Source organism: Tachyglossus aculeatus, chromosome 19 (assembly GCF_015852505.1).
Source record: "Tachyglossus aculeatus isolate mTacAcu1 chromosome 19, mTacAcu1.pri, whole genome shotgun sequence".
Classification (NCBI taxonomy): Eukaryota; Metazoa; Chordata; class Mammalia; order Monotremata; family Tachyglossidae; genus Tachyglossus; species Tachyglossus aculeatus.
The window spans coordinates 25,437,972-25,460,678 of NC_052084.1; the positions used below are offsets into that span (position 1 = coordinate 25,437,972).

The 22,707-nt window shown below is 38.5% G+C and overlaps 1 protein-coding gene across 1 annotated transcript in view; it reads right to left on the reverse strand.

Annotated features, from left to right (window-relative positions):
- The window catches only part of AK9 (adenylate kinase 9), a 194,364-nt gene that overhangs the window by 102,478 nt on the left and 69,179 nt on the right, over nucleotides 1-22,707 (reverse strand). The window contains exons 17-18 of the mRNA XM_038761300.1: nucleotides 21,356-21,470; nucleotides 9,724-9,800 (exon numbers count right to left, since the gene is read on the reverse strand). Coding sequence (XP_038617228.1) covers nucleotides 9,724-9,800; nucleotides 21,356-21,470 — 192 coding nt within the window. The remainder of the gene's footprint in view (nucleotides 1-9,723; nucleotides 9,801-21,355; nucleotides 21,471-22,707) is intronic.

Below are 22,707 nucleotides of genomic sequence, written 5' to 3' on the forward strand. Positions count from 1 at the left end.
GGGCCAGTCGCTTCACTTCCCTGGGCCTCAATTCCCTCATCTGGAAAATGGGGAAGCAGCGGGGCTCAGTGGAAAGAGCCCGGGCTTTGGAGTCAGAGGTCACGGGTTCGAATCCAGCTGTGCGACTTTGGGCCAGTCGCTTCACTTCCCTGGGCCTCAATTCCCTCATCTGGAAAATGGGGAAGCAGCGGGGCTCAGTGGAAAGAGCCCGGGCTTTGGAGTCAGAGGTCACGGGTTCGAATCCAGCTGTGCGACTTTGGGCCAGTCGCTTCACTTCCCTGGGCCTCAGTTCCCTCATCTGGAAAATGGGGATTGACTGTGAGCCCCCCCCACCCCCCCCCCCCCGTGGGACCACCTGATCACCTTGTGACCTCCCCAGCGCTTAGAACAGTGCTTTAAGTAAGCACATAGTAAGCGCTTAATAAATGCCATTATTATTATGGGGATGAAGACTGGAAGCCCCCCGTGGGACCACCCGATCACCTTGTAACCTCCCCAGCGCTTAGAACAGTGTTTTGCACATAGTAAGCGCTTAATAAATGCCATTATTATTATTATTATTATTATTATTATGGGTTCAAATCCCGGCTCTGCCAATTGTCGGCTGGGTGACTTTGGACAAGTCAATTCACTTCTCTGGGCCTCGGTTCCCTCATCTGTAAAATGGGGATGAAGACTGTGAGCCCCCCGTGGGACAACCTGATCACCTTGTATCCTCCCCAGCGCTTAGAACAGGGCTTGGCACATAGTAAGCGCTTAACAAATGATTACGATTATGAATTCCCATTTTCCAGATGAAGTTAGGCAAGTCACCTCACTTCTCTGGGCCTCAGTTACCTCATCTGGAAAATGGGGATTAAGACTGTGAGCCCCCCGGGGGACCACCTGATCGCCTTGTCACCTCCCCAGCGCTTAGAACAGTGCTTGGCACATAGTAAGCGCTTAATAAATGTCATTCTTCTTATTATTATTAAGTCACTTCACTTCTCTGGGCCTCGGTTCCCTCATCTGTAAAAGGGGGATGAAGACTGTGAGCCCCACGTTGGACAACCTGATCACCTTGTAACCTCCCCAGCGCTTAGAACAGTGCTTGGCACATAGTAAGCGCTTAACAAATATGATTACGATGAAGAATTCCCATTTTCCAGACGAAGTTAAGCAAGTCACTTCCCTTCTCTGGGCCTCAGTTAGCTCATCTGTAAAATGGGGATTAAGATTGTGAGCCCCCCGGGGACAACCTGATCACCCTGTATCCTCCCCAGCGCTTAGAACAGTGCTTGGCACATAGTAAGCGCTTAATAAATGTCATTCTTCTTCTTCTTATTAAGTCACTTCACTTCTCTGGGCCTCAGTTCCCTCATCTGGAAAATGGGGATTAAGACTGTGAGCCCCCCGGGGACAACCTGATCACCCTGTATCCTCCCCAGCGCTTAGAACAGTGCTTGGCACATAGTAAGCGCTTAACAAATATGATTACGATGAAGAATTCCCATTTTCCAGACGAAGTTAAGCAAGTCACTTCACTTCTCTGGGCCTCAGTTCCCTCATCTGTAAAATGGGGATTAAGACTGTGAGCCCCCCAGGGGACAACCCAATCGCCTTGTCACCTCCCCAGCGCTTAGAACAGTGCTTTGCGCATAGTAAGCGCTTAACAAATATGATTATGATTATGAATTCCCATTTTCCAGACAAAGTTAAGCAAGTCACTTCACTTCTCTGGGCCTCAGTTCCCTCATCTGTCAAATGGGGATGAAGACTGGGAGCCCCCCGGAGGACCACCTGATCGCCTTGTAACCTCCCCAGCGCTTAGAACAGTGCTTCGCGCATAGTAAGCGCTTAATAAATGCCATTATTATTATTATTATTATTATTATTATTATTATTATTATTATGGGTTCAAATCCCGGCTCTGCCAATTGTCGGCTGGGTGACTTTGGGCAAGTCACTTCACTTCTCTGGGCCTCGGTTCCCTCATCTGGAAAATGGGGATTAAGACTGTGAGCCCCCCGGGGGACAACCCGATCACCTTGTCACCTCCCCAGCGCTTAGAACAGTGCTTGGCGCATAGTAAGCGCTTAACAAATATGATTACGATGAAGAATTCCCATTTTCCAGACAAAGTTCAGCAAGTCACTTCACTTCTCTGGGCCTCAGTTCCCTCAACTGTAAAATGGGGATGAAGACTGTGAGCCCCACGTTGGACAACCTGATCACCTTGTAACCTCCCCTGCGCTTAGAACAGTGCTTGGCACATAGTAAGCACTTAATAAATGTCATTCTTATTATTATTATTAAGTCACTTCACTTCTCTGGGCCTCGGTTCCCTCATCTGGAAAATGGGGATTAAGACTGTGATCCCCCCAGGGGACAACCTGATCACCTTGTCACCTCCCCAGCGCTTAGAGCAGTGCTTGGCACATAGTAAGCGCTTAACAAATATGATTACGATGAAGAATTCCCATTTTCCAGACAAAGTTAAGCAAGTCACTTCACTTCTCTGGGCCTCAGTTCCCTCATCTGGAAAATGGGGATGAAGACTGTGAGCCCCACGTTGGACAACCTGATCACCTTGTAACCTCCCCTGCGCTTAGAACAGTGCTTGGCACATAGTAAGCACTTAATAAATGTCATTCTTATTATTATTATTAAGTCACTTCACTTCTCTGGGCCTCGGTTCCCTCATCTGGAAAATGGGGATTAAGACTGTGATCCCCCCAGGGGACAACCTGATCACCTTGTCACCTCCCCAGCGCTTAGAGCAGTGCTTGGCACATAGTAAGCGCTTAACAAATATGATTACGATGAAGAATTCCCATTTTCCAGACAAAGTTAAGCAAGTCACTTCACTTCTCTGGGCCTCAGTTCCCTCATCTGGAAAATGGGGATGAAGACTGTGAGCCCCACGTTGGACAACCCGATCACCTTGTAACCTCCCCTGCGCTTAGAACAGTGCTTGGCACATAGTAAGCACTTAATAAATGTCATTCTTATTATTATTATTAAGTCACTTCACTTCTCTGGGCCTCGGTTCCCTCATCTGGAAAATGGGGATTAAGACTGTGATCCCCCCAGGGGACAACCTGATCACCTTGTCACCTCCCCAGCGCTTAGAGCAGTGCTTGGCACATAGTAAGCGCTTAACAAATATGATTACGATGAAGAATTCCCATTTTCCAGACAAAGTTAAGCAAGTCACTTCACTTCTCTGGGCCTCAGTTCCCTCATCTGGAAAATGGGGATTAAGACTGTGAGCCCCCCGGGGGACCACCCGATCGCCTTGTCACCTCCCCAGCGCTTAGAACAGTGCTTGGCACATAGTAAGCGCTTAACAAATATGATTACAATGATGAATTCCCATTTTGTTAATATATTTGGTTTTGTCGTCCGTCTCCCCCTTCTAGACTGTGAGCCCGCTGCCGTCTCTAGATGCGGCCAACCTGGACTCCCCAAGCGCTCAGTACAGCGCTCGGCACACGGTAAGCGCTCAATAAATACGATTGAACAAATACGATTACGACGACGAATTCCCATTTTCCCATTTTGTTAATATATTTCGTTTTGTCGTCCGTCTCCCCCTTCTAGACTGTGAGCCCGCTGCCGTCTCTAGATGCGGCCAACCTGGACTTCCCAAGCGCTCAGTACAGCGCTCTGCACACAGTAAGCGCTCAATAAATACGACTGAATGAATGAAGGAAGGAATTTGAATCGATAAAGGCGGCGGCGAAACACAGGCCTTCGGATCTCCGGCCCGATCGCCAAGTGGACGAGAAATGGATTCCCGTGGAAATTGTTTTCCATGCTTGCCGGCTTGTCCTTCCCAAGCGCTCAGTACAGCGCCCTGCCCGCAGTAGGCGCTCAATAAATACGCCGGACGCTTCTGGAGGTTTCGAAAGATCTGAGAAAGCGATACAGATATCGATCGGGGGGCATCTGGTAAGTCGGCCGAAGCCGGAGTAAGATATAAAATAATCAGTCCCCGGCCTACATAGGGCTCTCATTCATTCAGTCGTATTTATTGAGCGCTTCCTGGGTGCGGGGCACTGTACTGAACGCTTGGGAAGTCCAATTTGGCGACATCCGGAGACGGGCCCCACTCGACAGCGGGCTCGCGGCCTAGAAGGGGGCGACGGACGGCAAAACAAAACGTGCGAACAGCGTAAAATAAATGGAATAAATATGTACGAGTGACCGAAATAAAATAAATAGAATAAATATGTAAATAAATCGAGGAATAAATAGAATTTATAAAATAAATTTGAATAACAAGTTCTTCAGATGCCTTCTCGCCCAAGGATGGGGACACGGTGACCAAAAGAAGGAGCAACAGAGTAAGACTAATCATAATCATAATGAGGGTATTTGCTAAGCGCTTACTACTAATAATCATCATAATGATGATGGTATTTGTTGAGCGCTTACTACTACTGCTACTAATAATAATGATGGCATTTGTTAAGCGCTTACTACTAATAATAATCATGATGATGATGGTATTTGTTAAGCGCTTACTACTACTGCTACTAATGATGGTATTTGTTAAGCGCTTACTACTAATAATAATCAGAATGATGATGGTATTTGTTAATCGCTTACTACTAATAATAATCATAATGATGATGGTATTTGTTAAGCGCTTACTACTACTGCTACTAATAATAATGATGGTATTTGTTAAGCGCTTACTACTAATAATAATCATAATGATGATGGTATTTGTTAAGCGCTTACTACTAATAATAATCATAATGATGATGGTATTTGTTAAGCGCTTACTACTACTGCTACTAATAATAATGATGGTATTTGTTAAGCACTTACTACTAATAATAATCATAATGATGATGGTATTAAGCGCTTACTACTACTGCTACTAATAATAATGATGGTATTTGTTAAGTGCTTACTACTAATAATAATCATAATGAGGATGGTATTTGTTAAGCGCTTACTACTACTGCTACTAATAATAATGATGGTATTTGTTAAGCACTTACTACTAATAATAATCATAATGATGATGGTATTTAAGCGCTTACTACTACTGCTACTAATAATAATGATGGTATTTGTTAAGCGCTCACTACTAATAATGATCATAATTATGACGGTATTTATTAAGCGCTTACTACTACTGCTACTAATAATAATGATGGTATTTGTTAAGTGCTTACTACTACTAATAATCATAATGATGATGGTATTTGTTAAGCGCTTACTACTACTGCTACTACTAATAATGATGGTATTTGTTAAGCACTTACTACTAATAATAATCATAATGATGATGGTATTTAAGCGCTTACTACTACTGCTACTAATAATAATGATGGTATTTGTTAAGCGCTCACTACTAATAATAATCATAATGATGATGGTATTTGTTAAGCGCTTACTACTACTGCTACTACTAATGATGATGGTATTTGTTAAGCACTTACTACTAATAATAATCATAATGATGATGGTATTTGTTAAGCGCTTACTACTACTGCTACTAATAATAATGATGGTATTTGTTAAGCAATTACTAATAATAATAATCATAATGATGATGGTATTTAAGCGCTTACTACTACTGCTACTAATAATGATGATGGTATTTGTTAAGCGCTCACTACTACTGCTACTAATAATAATGATGGTATTTGTTAAGCGCTTACTACTAATAATAATCATAATGATGATGGTATTTGTTAAGCGCTCACTACTGCTACTAATGATAATGATGGTATTTGTTAAGCGCTTACTAATAATAATAATCATAATGATGATGGTATTTGTTAAGCGCTTACTACTACTGCTACTAATAATAATGATGGCATTTATTAAGCGCTTACTCTGTGCCAAGCACTGTTCTAAGCACTGGGGAGGTGACAAGGTGATCCGGTGGTCCCCTGTGGGGCTCCCAGTCTTCATCCCCATTTTCCAGATAATAATAATAATAATAATAATAATAATAATAATAATAATAATAATAATAATAATGACATTTATTAAGCGCTTACTCTGTGCCAAGCACTGTTCTAAGCGCTGGGGAGGTGACAAGGTGATCCGGTTGTCCCACGGGGGGTGCTCACAGTCTTCATCTCCATTTTCCAGATAATAATAATAATGATATAATAATAATAATAATAATAATAATAATAATAATAATAGCATTTATTAAGTGCTTACTCTGTGCCAAGCACTGTTCTAAGCGCTGGGGAGGTTACAAGGTGACCAGGTGGTCCCACAGGGGGCTCCCAGTCTTCATCCCCATTTTCCAGATAATAATAATAATAATGATGATGGCATTTATTAAGTCCTTACTATGTGCCACGCACTGTTCTAAGCGCTGGGGAGGTGACAAGGTGACCAGGTGGTCCCACAGGGGGCTCCCAGTCTTCATCCCCATTTTCCAGATGAGGGCACTGAGGCCCGGAGAAGTGAAACGACTCGCCCCCAAGTCACCCAGCTGCTCAGTGGCGGGGGCGGGATTCGAACCCACGACCTCGGACTCCCAAACCCGCACTCTTCCCACTGAGGCACACTTCAGTGCGATTGAATGAATAAATGAATGAATTGGGGGGCTTTTCGATTCTCCCGTAAATCAATCAATCAATCAATTGCATTTATTGAGCGCTTACTGTGTACAGAGCACTGTACTAAGCGCTTGGGAAGTCCAAGTTGGCAACATCTAGAGATGGTCCCTACCCAACAGTGGGCTCACAGTCTAAAAGGGGGAGACAGAGAACAAAACCAAACATACTAACATTAATATTAATAATTATATTGTAATTATTGTAATCATCATCATCATCATCAGTCGTATTTATTGAGCGCTTACTGTGTGCAGAGCACTGGACTAAGCGCTTGGGAAGGACAGGTTGGCAACATATAGAGACAGTCCCTACCCAGCAGTGGGCTCACAGTCTAAAAGGGGGAGACAGAGAACAAAACCAAACAGACTAACAAAATAAAATAAATAGAATAGATATGTACAAGTAAAATAAATAAATAAATAAATAGAGTAATAAATATGTATAAAACATATATCCATCTATACAGGTGCTGTGGGGAAGGGAAGGAGGCAAGGTGGGGGGGATGGAGAGGGGGACGAGGGGGAGAGGAAGGAAGGGGCTCAGTCTTCTTATTATATACTATATATATTATATATATATACTATATATATTATATACTATACTATATACTATATAGTATATACCATACTATATATATTATATATAACATATATATAATACTTATAACAGTAATATTATCGTTATTATTATTATTAACAACATAAAATAAATAGAATAGATATCAGAATAATAGAAATCAGAATAGAACAGAATAGAATAGACTAGAATAGAATAGAATAGAATAGGAGTAATAGAAATCAGTCACATGTAACGAAATCAAATGACTTCATACAGTGTACAGTGTACACTGTGCCCAGTGCTCTGCACACAATCAATCAATCGTATTTATTGAGCGCTTCCTGTGTGCAGAGCACTGTACTAAGCGCTTGGGAAGGACAAGTTGGCAACATCTAGAGACAGTCCCTACCCAACAGTGGGCTCCCAGTCTAAAAGGCTGTGACAGAGAACAAAACCAGACATACTAACAAAATAAAATAAATAGAATAGATATGTACAAGTAAAATAAATAAATAAATGGAGTAATAAATATGTATAAAACATATATACATATATCCAGGTGCTGTGGGGAAGGGAAGGAGGTAAGATGGGGGGATGGAGAGGGGGACGAGGGGGAGAGGAAGGAAGGGGCTCAGTATTATTATTATATACTATATATAATATATATATACTATATATACTATATATATTATATAGTATACTATATATTATATACCATACTATATATTATATATAACATATATAATACTTATAACAGTAATATTATCGTTATTATTATTATTAACAACATAAAAGAATAGATATCAGAATAATAGACATCAGAATAGAATAGAATAGAATAGAATAGAATAGAATAGGAGTAATAGAAATCAGTCACATGTAACGAAATCAAATGACTTCATACAGTGGACAGTGGACACTGTGCCCAGTGCTCTGCACACAATCAATCAATCGTATTTATTGAGCGTTTCCTGTGTGCAGAGCACTGTACTAAGCGCTTGGGAAGGACAAGTTGGCAACATCTAGAGACAGTCCCTACCCAACAGTGGGCTCCCAGTCTAAAAGGGGGAGACAGAGAACAAAACCAAACATACTAACAAAATAAAATAAATAGAATAGATATGTACAAGTGAAATAAATAAATAAATAGAGTAATAAATATGTATAAAACATATATCCATATATACAGGTGCTGTGGGGAAGGGAAGGAGGCAAGGTGGGGGGGGATGGAGAGGGGGACGAGGGGGAGAGGAAGGAAGGGGCTCAGTCTTATTATTATATACGATATATATTATATATATATACTATATATATTATATACTATACTATATACTATATATTATATACCATACTATATATATTATATATAACATATATATGATACTTATAACAGTAATATTGTCGTTATTATTATTAACAACATAAAATAAATAGAATAGATATCAGAATAATAGAAATCAGAATAGAACAGAATGGAATAGAATGGAATAGAATAATAGAAATCAGTCACATGTAACGAAATCAAATGACTTCATACAGTGTACAGTGGACACTGTGCCCAGTGCTCTGCACACAATCAATCAATCGTATTTATTGAGCGCTTCCTGTGTGCAGAGCACTGTACTAAGCGCTTGGGAAGGCCAAGTTGGCAACATCTAGAGACAGTCCCTACCCGACAGCGGGCTCACAGTCTAGAAGGGGGAGACAGACGACAAAACCAAACATACTAACATTAATAGTAATAATTATATTATAATTATTATAATAGTAATATTATTGTTATTATTATTATTAACAACATAAATAGAATAGATGTCAGAATAATAGAAATCAGAATAGAAGAGAATAATAGAAATCAGTCAGTCGCATGTAACGAAATCAAATGACTTCGTACAGTGTACAGTGCACACTGTGTCCAGTGCTCTGCACACAATCAATCAATCAATCAATCAATCGTATTTATTGAGCGCTTCCTGTGTGCAGAGCACTGTACTAAGCGCTTGGGAAGGCCAAGTTGGCAACATCTAGAGACGGTCCCTCTCCAACAGCGGGCTCACAGTCTAGAAGGGGAAAAAAGACGACAAAACCAAACATACTAACATTAATATTAATAATTATATTATAATTATTATAATAGTAATATTATTGTTATTATTATTAACAACATAAATAGATGTCAGAATAATAGAAATCAGAATAGAATGGAATAATAGAAATCAGTCAGTCGCATGTAACGAAATCAAATGACTTCGTACAGTGTACAGTGCACACTGTGCCCAGTGCTCTGCACACAATCAATCAATCGTATTTATTGAGCGCTTACTGTGTGCAGAGCACTGTACTAAGCGCTTGGGAAGGCCAAGTTGGCAACATATAGAGACGGTCCCTACCCAACAGCGGGCTCACAGTCTAGAAGGGGGAGACAGACGACAAAACCAAACATACTAACAAAATAAAATCAATAGAATAGATATATACAAGATAAATAAATAAATAGAGTAATAAATATGTACAAACATATATACATATATACAGGTGCTGTGGGGAGCTCAATAAATACGACATTGATTCCAACTTTACGCACCTTCGGGTTTCTCTTCAATGGCCTCTAAAGTTTTCTGCTTTTCTTCTTGTAACCGCAGCATCTCTTGCACCTGTTTTCTGAAACGCAGAAGGCCCAGATTTCAGGCTTTTTTGACAGAAAAAAGGATAAATAATTGGGATTTCGGGCAGGGATCGGGATCGATCAGTACAGAGTAGGAAGGATAAGGCATTTGGAGGCCTTTTATATAGGGCAAGTCATTTGGATTCAAGGCAGGGAGTATGAAATATTGATTTAAATCCCGTTTTATTCTAACTTGGACTTCCCAAGCGCTTAGTGCAGTGCTCTGTGCACAGTAAGCGCTCAATAAATACGATTGATTGATTAATTGATTGATTAGGAGGTCCTGTGGCGTGTTTATGTACTTGCCCTTGAATGTGTGTGTAAAATTATGTGTAAAATAAGGTTTGCGGTGTCTGTATTTGTCTGTCCCTTTCTCTAAGCCCCCCTCTATAATCATAATAATAATGGCATTTGTTAAACTTTTACTATATGCTAAGCGCTGGGGTAATAATAATAATGATAATAATGATGATACTTGTTAAGCGCTTACTATGTGCCAAGCACTAAGCGCTGGGGTAATAATAATAATGATGGTATTTGTTAAGTGCTTACTGTGTGCCAAGTACTAAGCACTGGGGTAATAATAATAATCATAATAATAATGGCATTTGTTAAATGCTTACTATATGCTAAGCGCTAAGCGCTGGGGTAATAATAATAATGATAATAATGATGGTACTTGTTAAGTGCTTACTATGTGCCAAGCACTAAGCGCTGGGGTAATAATAATAATGAGGGTATTTGTTAAGTGCTTACTATGTGCCAAGCGCTAAGCAATGGGGTAATAATAATAATCATAATAATAATGGCATTTGTTAAACGCTTACTATATGCTAAGCGCTAGGCGCTGGGGTAATAATAATAATGATAATAATGATGATACTTGTTAAGCGCTTACTATGTGCCAAGTACTAAGCGCTGGGGTAATAATAATAATGATGGTATTTGTTAAGTGCTTACTGTGTGCCAAGTGCTAAGCACTGGGGTAATAATAATAATCATAATAATAATGGCATTTGTTAAATGCTTACTATATGCTAAGCGCTAAGCGCTTGGGTAATAATAATAATGATGGTACTTGTTAAGCACTTACTATGTTCCAAGCACTAAGCGCTGGGGTAATAATAATAATGATGGTATTTGTTAAATGCTTACTATGTGCCAAGTGCTAAGTACTGGGGTAAAATAATAATCATAATATTAATGGCATTTGTTAAACGCTTACTATATGCTAAGCGCTAAGCACTGGGGTAATAATAATAATGATAATAATGATGATACTTGTTAAGCGCTTACTATGTGCCAAGCACTAAGCGCTGGGGTAATAATAATAATGATGGTATTTGTTAAGTGTTTACTGTGTGCCAAGTGCTAAGCACTGGGGTAATAATAATAATCATAATAATAATGGCATTTGTTAAATGCTTACTATATGCTAAGCGCTAAGCGCTGGGGTAATAATAATAATGATAATAATGATGGTACTTGTTAAGTGCTTACTATGTGCCAAGCGCTAAGCGCTGGGGTAAAAATAATAATGAGGGTATTTGTTAAGTGCTTACTATGTGCCAAGTGCTAAGCACTGGGGTAATAATAATAATAAATAATAATGGCATTTGTTAAATGCTTACTATATGCTAAGCGCTAAGCGCTGGGGTAATAATAATAATGATAATAATGATGATACTTGTTAAGCGCTTACTATGTGCCAAGCACTAAGCGCTGGGGTAATAATGATAATAATGATGGTACTTGTTAAGCGCTTACTATGTGCCAAGCGCTAAGCGTTGGGGTAATAATAATAATGATAATAATGAGGATGGTACTTGTTAAGTGCTTACTATGTGCCAAGCGCTAAGTGCTGGGGTAATAATTATAATAATAAGGATGGCATTTGTTAAGCGCTTACTATGTGCCAAGCGCTAAGCGCTGGGGTAATAATAATAATAATAATAATAATGGCATTTGTTAAGCACTTACTATGTGCCAAGCGCTAAGCATTGGGGTAATAATAATAATAATAATAATGATGATGATGGTATTTGTTAATTGCTTACTGTGTGCCAAGCGCTAAGCGCTGGGGTAATAATAATAATAAGGGTGGTATTAGTTAAGTGCTTACTATGTGCCAAGCGCTAAGCGCTGGGCTAATAATAATGATAAGGATGGCATTTGTTAAACGCTTACTATATGCTAAGCGCTAAGCGCTGGGATAATGATAATAATGATGATACTTGTTAAGCCCTTACTATGTGCCAAGCACTAAGCGCTGGGGTAATAATAATAATCATGATGGTATTTGTTAAGCGCTTACTATGTGCCAAGCGCTAAGCATTGGGGTAATAATAATAATGACAATAATGATGGTACTTGTTAAGTGCTTACTATGTGCCAAGCACTAAGTGCTGGGGTAATAATATTAATAATAAGGATGGCATTTGTTAAGCACTTACTGTGTGCCAAGCGCCAAGCACTGGGGTAATAATTATAATAATAATAATGATGGTATTTGTTAAGCGCTTACTATGTGCCAAGCGCTAAGCACTGGGGTAATAATAATAACAATAATAATGGCATTTGTTAAACGCTTACTATATGCTAAGCACTAAGCCCTGGGGTAATAATAATAATGATAATAATGATGATACTTGTTAAGCGCTTACTATGTGCCAAGCACTAAGCGCTGGGGTAATAATAATAATCATGATGGTATTTGCTAAGCGCTTACTATGTGCCAAGCACTAAGCGCTGGGGTAATAATAATAATGATGGTATTTGTTAAGCGCTTACTATGTGCCAAGCGCTAAGCACTGGTGTAATAATTATAATAATGATAATGATGATATTTGTTAAGCGCTTACTATATGCCAAGCGCTAAGCGCTGGGGTAATAATAATAATAATAATAACAATAATAGTGGCATTTGTTAAACGCTTACTATATACTAAGCGCTAGGCACTGGGGTAATATTAATAATCATAATAATGATGATACTTGTGAAGCACTTACTATGTGCCAAGCACTAAGCACTGGGATAATAATAATAATGATGGTATTTGTTAAGCACTTACTATGTGCCAAGCACTAAGCACTGGGGTAATAATTATAATAATGATGGTATTTGTTAAGCGCTTACTGTGTGCCAAGCGCTAAGCACTGGGGTAATAATAATAATAATGATGGTATTTGTTAAGCGCTTACTATGTGCCAAGCGCTAAGCATTGGGGTAATAATAATAATGATAATAATGATGGTACTTGTTAAGTGCTTACTATGTGCCAAGCGCTAAGTGCTGGGGTAATAATAATAATAATAATAATAATAATAATAATAATAATAAGGATGGCATTTGTTAAGCACTTACTGTGTGCCAAGCGCTGTGTCACACAGATTATATTATATTTAAGTTTCCTCCGGAGTAAATTTGATGCTCACTCAAAGTATCACACAGATTATATTATATACGAGTTTCCTGCGGAGTCAGTTTGATGCTCACTCAAAGTATCACACAGATTATATTATATACGAATTTCCTCCGGAGTAAATTTGATGCTAATTCAAAGTATCACACAGATTATATTACATATGAGTTTCATCTGGAGTAAATTTGATGCTCACTCAAAGTATCACACAGATTATATTATATACGAGTTTCCTCCAGAATAAATTTGATGCTAATTCAAAGTATCACACAGATTATATTATATGTGAGTTTCCTGTGGAGTAAATTTGATGCTCACTCAAAGTATCACACAGATTATATTATATACGAGTTTCCTGCGGAGTCAGTTTGATGCTCACTCAAAGTATCACACAGATTATATTATATACGAATTTCCTCCGGAGTAAATTTGATGCCAATTCAAAGTGTCACACAGATTATATTATATACGAGTTTCCTGTGGAGTCAGTTTGATGCTCACTCACAGTATCACACAGATTATATACGAGTTTCCTTTGGAGTAAATTTGATGTTAATTCAAAGTATCACACAGATTATATTATATATGAGTTTCCTCCGGAGTAAACTTGATGCTAATTCAAAGTATCACACAGATTATATTATATACGAGTGTCCTCCGGAGTCAGTTTGATGCTCACTCAAAGTATCACACAGATTATATTATATACGAGTTTCCTCCGGAGTAAATTTGATGTTCACTCAAAGTATCACACAGATTATATTATATATGAGTCTCCTCCAGAATAAATTTGATGCTAACTCAAAGTATCACACAGATTATATTATATATGAGTTTCCTCCGGAGTAAATCTGATGCTAATTCAAAGTATCACACAGATTATATTATATACGAGTGTCCTCCGGAGTCAGTTTGATGCTCACTCAAAGTATCACACAGATTATATTACATACGAGTTTCCTCCGGAGTCAGTTTGATGCTCACTCAAAGTATCACACAGATTATATTATATACGAGTTTCCTCCGGAGTAAATTTGATGCCAATTCAAAGTATCACACAGATTATATTATATACGAGTTTCCTGTGGAGTCAGTTTGATGCTCACTCAAAGTATCACACAGATTATATTATATACGAGTTTCCTTTGGAGTAAATTTGATGTTAATTCAAAGTATCACACAGATTATATTATATATGAGTTTCCTCCAGAGTCAATTTGATGCTCACTAAAACTATCACACAGATTATATTATATACGTGTTCCCTCCGGAGTCAATTTGATGCTCACTCAAAGTATCACACAGATTATATTATATACGAGTTTCCTCTGGAGTCAGTTTGATGCTCACTCAAAGTTTCACACAGATTATGTTATATACGAGTTTCCTCCGGAGTCAATTTGATGCTAATTCAAAGTATCACACAGATTATATTATATACGAGTGTCCTCCGGAGTCAGTTTGATGCTCACTCAAAGTATCACACAGATTATATTATATACGAGTTTCCTCCGGAGTAAATTTGATGTTCACTCAAAGTATCACACAGATTATATTATATATGAGTCTCCTCCAGAATAAATTTGATGCTAACTCAAAGTATCACACAGATTATATTATATATGAGTTTCCTCCGGAGTAAATCTGATGCTAATTCAAAGTATCACACAGATTATATTATATACGAGTGTCCTCCGGAGTCAGTTTGATGCTCACTCAAAGTATCACACAGACTATATTACATACGAGTTTCCTCCGGAGTCAGTTTGATGCTCACTCAAAGTATCACACAGATTATATTATATACGAGTTTCCTCCGGAGTAAATTTGATGCCAATTCAAAGTATCACACAGATTATATTATATACGAGTTTCCTGTGGAGTCAGTTTGATGCTCACTCAAAGTATCACACAGATTATATTATATACGAGTTTCCTTTGGAGTAAATTTGATGTTAATTCAAAGTATCACACAGATTATATTATATATGAGTTTCCTCCAGAGTCAATTTGATGCTCACTAAAACTATCACACAGATTATATTATATACGTGTTCCCTCCGGAGTCAATTTGATGCTCACTCAAAGTATCACACAGATTATATTATATACGAGTTTCCTCTGGAGTCAGTTTGATGCTCACTCAAAGTTTCACACAGATTATGTTATATACGAGTTTCCTCCGGAGTCAATTTGATGCTAATTCAAAGTATCACACAGATTATATTATATACGAGTGTCCTCCGGAGTCAGTTTGATGCTCACTCAAAGTATCACACAGATTATATTATATACGAGTTTCCTCCGGAGTAAATTTGATGTTCACTCAAAGTATCACACAGATTATATTATATATGAGTCTCCTCCAGAATAAATTTGATGCTAACTCAAAGTATCACACAGATTATATTATATATGAGTTTCCTCCGGAGTAAATCTGATGCTAATTCAAAGTATCACACAGATTATATTATATACGAGTGTCCTCCGGAGTCAGTTTGATGCTCACTCAAAGTATCACACAGACTATATTACATACGAGTTTCCTCCGGAGTCAGTTTGATGCTCACTCAAAGTATCACACAGATTATATTATATACGAGTTTCCTCCGGAGTAAATTTGATGCCAATTCAAAGTATCACACAGATTATATTATATACGAGTTTCCTGTGGAGTCAGTTTGATGCTCACTCAAAGTATCACACAGATTATATTATATACGAGTTTCCTTTGGAGTAAATTTGATGTTAATTCAAAGTATCACACAGATTATATTATATATGAGTTTCCTCCAGAGTCAATTTGATGCTCACTAAAACTATCACACAGATTATATTATATACGTGTTCCCTCCGGAGTCAATTTGATGCTCACTCAAAGTATCACACAGATTATATTATATACGAGTTTCCTCTGGAGTCAGTTTGATGCTCACTCAAAGTTTCACACAGATTATGTTATATACGAGTTTCCTCCGGAGTCAATTTGATGCTAATTCAAAGTATCACACAGATTATATTATATACGAGTGTCCTCCGGAGTCAGTTTGATGCTCACTCAAAGTATCACACAGATTATATTATATACGAGTTTCCTCCGGAGTAAATTTGATGTTCACTCAAAGTATCACACAGATTATATTATATATGAGTCTCCTCCAGAATAAATTTGATGCTAACTCAAAGTATCACACAGATTATATTATATATGAGTTTCCTCCGGAGTAAATCTGATGCTAATTCAAAGTATCACACAGATTATATTATATACGAGTGTCCTCCGGAGTCAGTTTGATGCTCACTCAAAGTATCACACAGATTATATTACATACGAGTTTCCTCCGGAGTCAGTTTGATGCTCACTCAAAGTATCACACAGATTATATTATATACGAGTTTCCTCCGGAGTAAATTTGATGTTAATTCAAAGTATCACACAGATTATATTATATATGAGTTTCCTCCAGAGTCAATTTGATGCTCACTAAAACTATCACACAGATTATATTATATACGTGTTCCCTCCGGAGTCAATTTGATGCTCACTCAAAGTATCACACAGATTATATTATATACGAGTTTCCTGTGGAGTCAGTTTGATGCTCACTCAAAGTATCACACAGATTATATTATATACGAGTTTCCTTTGGAGTAAATTTGATGTTAATTCAAAGTATCACACAGATTATATTATATATGAGTTTCCTCCAGAGTCAATTTGATGCTCACTAAAACTATCACACAGATTATATTATATACGTGTTCCCTCCGGAGTCAATTTGATGCTCACTCAAAGTATCACACAGATTATATTATATACGAGTTTCCTCTGGAGTCAGTTTGATGCTCACTCAAAGTTTCACACAGATTATGTTATATACGAGTTTCCTCCGGAGTCAATTTGATGCTCACTCAAAGTATCACACAGATAATATTATATACGAGTGTCCTCCGGAGTCAGTTTGATGCTCACTCAAAGTATCACACAGATTATATTATATACGGGTTTCCTCCGGAGTAAATTTGATGTTAATTCAAAGTATCACACAGATTATATTATATATGAGTTTCCTCCGGAGTAAATTTGATGCTCACTGAAAGTATCACACAGATTATATTATATACAGGTTTCCTGTGGAGTAGATTTGATGCTCACTCAAAGTATCACACAGATTATATTACATACGAGTTTCCTCCGGAGTCAGTTTGATGCTCACTCAAAGTATCTCACAGATTATATTATATACGATTTTCCTCCGGAGTCAATTTGATGCTCACTCAAAGTATCACACAGATTATATTATATACGGGTTTCCTCCGGAATCAGTTTGATGCTCACTCAAAGTATCACGCAGATTATATTATATACGGGTTTCCTCCGAAGTCAGTTTGATGCTCACTCAAAGTATCACACAGATTATATTATATATGAGTTTCCTCCGGAGTAAACTTGATGCTAATTCAAAGTATCACACAGATTATATTATATACGAGTGTCCTCCGGAGTAAATTTGATGCTCACTCAAAGTATCACACAGATTATATTATATACGAGTTTCCTCTGGAGTAACTCTGATGCTAATTCAAAGTATCACACAGATTATATTATATACGAGTGTCCTCCGGAGTCAGTTTGATGCTCACTCAAAGTATCACACAGATTATATTATATACGGGTTTCCTCCGGAGTCAATTTGATGCTCACTAAAACTATCACACAGATTATATTATATACGTGTTCCCTCCGGAGTCAGTTTGATGCTCACTCAAAGTATCACACAGATTATATTATATACGAGTTTCCTCTGGAGTCAGTTTGATGCTCACTCAAAGTTTCACCCAGATTATATTATATACGGGTTTCCTCCAGAGTAAATTTGATGCTAATTCAAAGTATCACACAGATTATATTATATACGAGTTTCCTCCGGAGTCAGTTTGATGCTCGCTCAAAGTATCACACAGATTATATTATATATGGGTTTCCTGCGGAGTAAATTTGATGCTCATTCAAAGTATCACACAGATTATATTATATACGATTTTCCTCCGGAGTGAATTTGATGCTCACTCAAAGTATCACACAGATTATATTATATACGGGTTTCCTCCGGAATCAGTTTGATGCTCACTCAAAGTATCAAGCAGATTATATTATATACGGGTTTCCTCCGAAGTCAGTCTGATGCTAACTCAAAGTATCCCACAGATTATATTATATACGAGTTGCCTCCAGAATAAATTTGATGCTAATTCAAAGTATCACACAGATTATATTATATACGAGTTTCCTCCAGAATAAATTTGATGCTAATTCAAAGTATCACACAGATTATATTATATACGAGTCTCCTGTGGAGTAAATTTGATGCTCACTCAAAGTATCACACAGATTATATTATATATGAGTTTCCTCCGGAGTAAATTTGATGCTAACTCAAAGTATCACACAGATTATATTATATATGGGTTTCCTGCAGAGTAAATTTGATGCTCACTCAAAGTATCACACAGATTATATTATATACGAGTTTCCTGCAGAGTAAATTTGATGCTCACTCAAAGTATCACACAGATTATATTATATACGAGTTTCCTCCGGAGTCAGTTTGATGCTCACTCAAAGTATCTCACAGATTATATTATATACGAGTTTCCTGTGGAGTCAGTTTGATGCTCACTCAAAGTATCACACAGATTATATTATATACGAGTTTCCTCCGGAGTAAATTTGATGTTAATTCAAAGTATCACACAGATTATATTATATACGAGTTTCCTCCAGAGTAAATTTGATGCTAATTCAAAGTATCACACAGATTATATTATATACGAGTTTCCTCCGGAGTCAGTTTGATGCTCACTCAAAGTATCACACAGATTATATTATATACGAGTTTCCTCTGGAGTAAATTTGATGCTCACTCAAAGTATCACACAGATTATATTATATAAGAGTTTCCTCCGGAGTCAGTTTGATGCTCACTCAAAGTATCACACAGATTATATTATATACGAGTTTCCTCCGGAGTCAGTTTGATGCTAATTCAAAGTATCACACAGATTATATTATATATGAGTTTCATCTGGAGTAAATTTGATGCTCACTCAAAGTATCACACAGATTATATTATATATGAGTCTCCTCCAGAATAAATTTGATGCTAATTCAAAGTATCACACAGATTATATTATATACGAGTTTCCTCCGGAGTCAGTTTGATGCTCACTCAAAGTATCTCACAGATTATATTATATACGAATTTCCTCCAGAGTAAATTTGATGCTAATTCAAAGTATCACACAGATTATATTATATACGAGTTTCCTCCGGAGTCAGTTTGATGCTCGCTCAAAGTATCACACAGATTATATTATATATGGGTTTCCTGCGGAGTAAATTTGATGCTCATTCAAAGTATCACACAGATTATATTATATACGATTTTCCTCCGGAGTGAATTTGATGCTCACTCAAAGTATCACACAGATTATATTATATACGGGTTTCCTCCGGAATCAGTTTGATGCTCACTCAAAGTATCAAGCAGATTATATTATATACGGGTTTCCTCCGAAGTCAGTCTGATGCTAACTCAAAGTATCCCACAGATTATATTATATACGAGTTGCCTCCAGAATAAATTTGATGCTAATTCAAAGTATCACACAGATTATATTATATACGAGTTTCCTCCAGAATAAATTTGATGCTAATTCAAAGTATCACACAGATTATATTATATACGAGTCTCCTGTGGAGTAAATTTGATGCTCACTCAAAGTATCACACAGATTATATTATATATGAGTTTCCTCCGGAGTAAATTTGATGCTAACTCAAAGTATCACACAGATTATATTATATATGGGTTTCCTGCAGAGTAAATTTGATGCTCACTCAAAGTATCACACAGATTATATTATATACGAGTTTCCTGCAGAGTAAATTTGATGCTCACTCAAAGTATCACACAGATTATATTATATACGAGTTTCCTCCGGAGTCAGTTTGATGCTCACTCAAAGTATCTCACAGATTATATTATATACGAGTTTCCTGTGGAGTCAGTTTGATGCTCACTCAAAGTATCACACAGATTATATTATATACGAGTTTCCTCCGGAGTAAATTTGATGTTAATTCAAAGTATCACACAGATTATATTATATACGAGTTTCCTCCAGAGTAAATTTGATGCTAATTCAAAGTATCACACAGATTATATTATATACGAGTTTCCTCCGGAGTCAGTTTGATGCTCACTCAAAGTATCACACAGATTATATTATATATGAGTTTCCTCTGGAGTAAATTTGATGCTCACTCAAAGTATCACACAGATTATATTATATACGAGTTTCCTCCGGGGTCAGTTTGATACTTACTCAAAGTATCACACAGATTATATTATATACGAGTTTCCTCTGGAGTAAATTTGATGCTCACTCAAAGTATCACACAGATTATATTATATAAGAGTTTCCTCCGGAGTCAGTTTGATGCTCACTCAAAGTATCACACAGATTATATTATATACGAGTTTCCTCCGGAGTCAGTTTGATGCTAATTCAAAGTATCACACAGATTATATTATATATGAGTTTCATCTGGAGTAAATTTGATGCTCACTCAAAGTATCACACAGATTATATTATATATGAGTCTCCTCCAGAATAAATTTGATGCTAATTCAAAGTATCACACAGATTATATTATATACGAGTTTCCTCCGGAGTCAGTTTGATGCTCACTCAAAGTATCTCACAGATTATATTATATACGAATTTCCTCCGGAGTCAGTTTGATGCTCACTCAAAGTATCTCACAGATTATATTATATACGAGTTTCCTGCGGAGTCAGTTTGATGCTCACTCAAAGTATCTCACAGATTATATTATATACGAGTTTCCTGCGGACAGATTATATTATATACGAGTTTCCTCCGGGATCAGTTTGATGCTCACTCAAAGTATTTTCAGAGACACAAAACACGGGCGAGACAGGGCGGCTAACATTCCGTTTCAAAAACAGCTCGTTATACCGTAAAACGCTCAAAAACGTCACTGGAAACGCGATAAATTTAGGAAAGAGTCGATCGTTCGCCGCGTCCCGGCCCGCTCTCACCTGGTGGCCTCATCTTCCTGTTTCTTCCTCAAGTGCTCGTCCGTGAGACGCTGCAGGACCTTGGAATTGATTTCATCTTTTCTCTCCAAGTACAGCCGACGAAGTAAAAATCTTCCTGTGATCCAAAGCGAGGAGAAGCGTATTAACGGAGTCGCCGCTTCACCCGGAAACCGCGACGTGGGAGTCTCAACCGCGTGTCGTTCCCGCCTCTCCGGGATCTCCGGAAGCGGTCGCCCTCCGCCTCGGAGAGAAATTCCCCGCCGCCGTCGGGATGGAATCCGTCTCCCAACCTCTCTGATCTCCGATCCCGGCCTACACGCTCCGCTCCCCCGCCATCTTACTCGGGGCGTCTCGTCTACGTCCCCGCCGACCCCTCTCCCACCTCCGGGCCTGGTTAGAAAGGAACTTGGAGCACCGCTCGAAGGGACCGTCTCTAGATGTTGCCAACTTGGACTTCCCGAGCGCTTAGTACAGTGCCCTGCACACAGTAAGTGCTCAGTAAGTACGATTGAATGGATAGGGAGCGCCTCTAGATGTTGCCGACTCATCCTTCCCGAGCGCTTAGTACAGTGCTCTGCGCACAGTAAGCGCTCAATAAACACGATTGAATGGGTAGGGACTGTCACTAGATGTTGCCGACTTGTCCTTCCCGGGCGTTTAGTACAGTGCTCCGCACACAGTAAGTGCTCAATAAATACGATCAAATGGGTAGCAACCGTCTCTAGATGTTGCCGACTTGTAGTTCCCAAGCGCTTAGCACAGTGCCCCGCACACAGTAAGCGCTCAATAAATACGATCGAATGGGTAGGGACCGTCTCTAGATGTTGCCGACTTGTAGTTCCCAAGCGCTTAGTACAGTGCCCCGCACACAGTAAGTGCTCAATAAGTACGATTGAATGGATAGGGAGCGTCTCTAGATGTTGCCGACTTGTCCTTCCCGAGCGCTTAGTACAGTGCTCTGCACACAGTAAGCGCTCAATAAACACGATTGAATGGGCAGGGACCGTCTCTAGATGTTGCCGACTTGTCCTTCCCGAGCGCTTAGTACAGTGCCCCGCACACAGTAAGCGCTCAATAAATACGATCGAATGGGTAGGGACCGTCTCTAGATGTTGCCGACTTGTAGTTCCCAAGCGCTTAGTACAGTGCCCCGCACACAGTAAGTGCTCAATAAGTACGATTGAATGGATAGGGAGCATCTCTAGATGTTGCGGACTTGTCCTTCCCGAGCGCTTAGTACAGTGCCCTGCACACAGTAAGTGCTCAATAAGTACGATTGAATGGATAGGGAGCGTCTCTAGATGTTGCCGACTTGTCCTTCCCGAGCGCTTAGTACAGTGCCCCGCGCACAG